General features: G+C 46.9%; 1 protein-coding gene across 1 annotated transcript; it reads left to right on the plus strand.

Moving 5' to 3' along the window:
• The first annotated feature begins 2,278 nt into the window (after positions 1–2,278).
• Positions 2,279–3,236, plus strand: LOC117859899 (protein GLUTAMINE DUMPER 2). The gene has a single exon (XM_034743095.1). It carries the CDS (start codon positions 2,396–2,398, stop codon positions 2,912–2,914), a length of 519 nt encoding a protein of 172 aa, XP_034598986.1. The 5' UTR covers positions 2,279–2,395; the 3' UTR covers positions 2,915–3,236.
• The last annotated feature ends 307 nt before the right edge of the window (positions 3,237–3,543 follow it).

The raw sequence follows: 3,543 nt of genomic DNA on the forward strand, positions 1-3,543 counted from the left end.
GTGGAGCCGCGTCCCCTCGGCCGGCGCCCGGGCGGGGTGCCGTCGGATGCCACTCGTGCGCGCGGGTTGGTTGCGCGGCGCGTCCACCAACTGTTAAAAATCGGGGGGAAGGACCCGTGATCTACTGCTGCCGCGCGCATGTACGGTACGTGCACCCCCCGCACCCGTGCTCCGAACCACCTATGATCTGGGTTACTGGATCGGGCGTGCGCGTGCCGGGCGGAGTGGTTGAGCGCCTGGGGGGGCACTAGCGCTTGTCTTTTTGCCGCCATTAGCATATGCACGGGCATATGCCGGCCGCACAAATATTGAGACTGTAAAAATTGTTAGGTATGATCCTTGTTGGGTTGACTCGTCGTCAAAAGTCTGGCCCCATTTAGAGCCTGGTCCGCGGTAAAAAAATATCCCATTTCCATAGGCATTTTGAACATTTTCTCATTTAATTTCCTTTTCTTTTTTTTTCATTTCGTTTCCACGAAATTTCTATAATAGGCTGTTTTACTTGTAGCAAGTTAGCAACTAAACTGAGTTCCACCAACAAAAAAAATCTTCATAGTTGTCGTCAGGTGGTTGGCGCACCATGCTTCGGCAAATATTGGAGATTCATCACAGAGGCAAAGGTTTTTTCTTCTAGAACCCATGGACTAACCGGTGCAGGTGTAAATAAAGAAGAGCGACGTGAAAAAAAAAAGGGTTCAAAAAAGGGTAGCAAGTTAGCAAACCGAGTTCCACCAACAAAAAAGATTCATTTTTCTGGACCTCGTTTACCTCGTTTCCACGGAATTCCTATGATACGTTGTTTTACTGGTAGCAAGTTAGCAAAACAAGTACTACAAGGATCTTCATATTTGTTGTCGTCGCGCGGTTGGCACATCATGCATGCTTCGGCAAATATTGGAGATTCATCTGAGAAGAAAAGGTTTTCTTCTAGAAACCCATGGACTAACCGGTGCATGTGTAAATAAAGAAGAGCGACGTGAAAAAAAGGGGGTCAAAAAAAGGGTAAGACAGAATAGTAGAATCCATCCATTTCCGTTGTTTGCTCATCATTGATCTGATCAACATGGGAAGAGTTGTCCATAAAGGGGCAGAGCAAGTTGCTACTGTCCCGACCTTCATGCATCATCTTATAGCCCCTCAAAGTCATCAAAGGTGAAGACCTGCGTCAAAAAAGTAATTATAGTGTTGGCTAAGTGCTCCAGCCTCTCTCCTCCGGATAAGATTGTGTCCAGGTATCTAAGTCGAATATGAACAGAATCCCACATTGACAGTGTGCACATCACAAGGAAAAAAAGAAGACATTTGGGTGGGACAGGAATGTCTCTGAGATTTCTGTAAAAAATAGTGCATCACTATGCAGTCAAGATTTTTTTTTGAGTAAATGCAGTCAAGATTGTTAAGACCTAATAAGCACACTGGTTGTGGGACTTGTTTCCAAAGTGATTATTTTGCCTAGCGACTAGTTGAAAAAGAGCCTTTTGTGAACCATAGATAAAATCTCTGCTTGCACTAACCATAAGTAACTCGAAGCGCGCGTACGCATAACACATATGCTGTGTAGCACAACATACTGTAACAAAACAACTATGCGACCTAATAATTGCCTGAGCAGTGATTGTTAGCTTCTACATCTATGCATAGATCGACTCCTAAGTTGCAAATCTGCAATTTCTATTGCTTTCACAAAACAAATTTTCAGAGAACCACGATCACGTGTTATATCGATATCAATTTGTTTTATAAGTAGGATGTAATTTGATGCAAATAACCCTTTTGTTGAGGCCGAAACCCAGCAAGATGAAAGTCCTACCATTTTAAGGGTAGTGCTCTATGCTTAGTGCGATATAACACATAGCGATGCCCTTATCCTGTAGCAACTTAACAATAGTTGGAGATGCACCATTCTTGTGGATAAGTACATCATCCCACATAGTCCAATATAATACTCCTCAAAGGCTAGAATACTCCCAAAACATTTGAGAAAAATGAGTAAAAGTGGCTCTAAAGGAGAAACATAGAGCATAATAGGTTTCCTTTCCATTTTGCATTGCCACCCCTGTGCCAACTCCCATGGTTGTCCAAAAAAGCAAATACTACAGCTTGAGGAGCCCCTTAATGCAATTCTACAACGCAAAAACCATGTAGTGTAGAGTTTGCTCAAATAAAGTGGCTGAGTGACCTCATAATCTATTCTATACTTTTCTTTTAGCAATTCCACCCAAGCAGTGACAAATTTCCCTCCTTTTTCCCTTTCCCTCCTTATAAATAACCCCTCTACCCGTTGCACTGCAGGCTCACACACCATTACAGCAAAGCAAAGCAGAGCAAAAGTTCTCAAGAACTCAAAGCCAGAAGCCCTGAGGATCGGAGAGGCGTACAAGAACAGCAGAAAACAATGAGGCCGGGAGCAGGGTTCAATGTGACGGCGGCAGCGGCAGCGAAGGCCGTGGCCGCGCCAGCGGTCGCCGGCAGCGCCGCGCATTCCGCATGGCACTCGCCGGTGCCGTACCTCTTCGGCGGCCTTGCCGCGATGCTGGGCCTCATAGCCTTCGCCCTCCTCATCCTCGCGTGCTCCTACTGGAAGCTCTCCGGGTACCTGGAGGGTGGCGCCGGCCGCGGCGACGAGGACGGCTCCGGCGCCGACGGCGCGAAGCCGGCGGCCTCGGACCTGCCGCCGCCGATATGGGAGGAGAAGATACTTGTGATCATGGCTGGGGACGTGAAGCCGACGTACCTCGCCACGCCCATGTCGAGCAGGGCGTCCTCCTTTGGAGATCGGAGCAACAAGGGCGATGACGAGGCCGAGAAGAAGGTGCAAGAAGTCGCCATGGCTAGCATCAAGGACGCCGAGCAGAATGGTGAGCACAGTGAGAGCCGGCGAGAAAGAGAGGAGCACCACATCCCTGAGGTGTGAGTTCCACTTTTGAAAAATTTCAGTTTAGGTTTGTTTTGGTTTTCCGATCGGTGAGATGGTGACCAGAGTGGTTTGGAATCGTTAGCGAGACGCCGAAACAAAAGGCAGAACATTTTTGTGTTGGTTTGGTGACCCTGAAAACCATCTCCAAGATAACCCCGACCGAAGTCGTAATTTTGTGGGGTTGTCTATAATTTTTGCAATGACGAACAGAGAAGAATGGGGGGCTGATGAGGCCGTAATTTTGCTCAGTTAAATGTAATTTTTGCTATAATGGGAATGAAATTATAGTATCATGATCGAGAAGCGGATCTTTCCCTAAGGCTTTTGTTTCTTGAGAAAAGATTGTGCTTGGTCGCCTTTTTTTTTCGCTCTCTAGTGAATGGGAGTGGGAATATAGATTTCTTTTTCTTATCTCTTTTCTCCTCTTAAGTGGCCAACTGGGATGTTTGTATGCGTGTGTGGGAGTGGGAATCAGGTAGGGCACGCACTTTGCATGTAGGGGCAGTAGAGTAAATCAAGGAGCAAAGTGGATGAGGAGAGGATTATTTGTTTCAGGTAGGACGCCGGACGCGGTGTGTCGATGGGCAAAGTCTCATGATTGCGAATATTATGATCAGGTCAGCAGC

This window comes from Setaria viridis, chromosome 6, assembly GCF_005286985.2.
Source record: "Setaria viridis chromosome 6, Setaria_viridis_v4.0, whole genome shotgun sequence".
In the NCBI taxonomy this organism is placed as follows: Eukaryota; Viridiplantae; Streptophyta; class Magnoliopsida; order Poales; family Poaceae; genus Setaria; species Setaria viridis.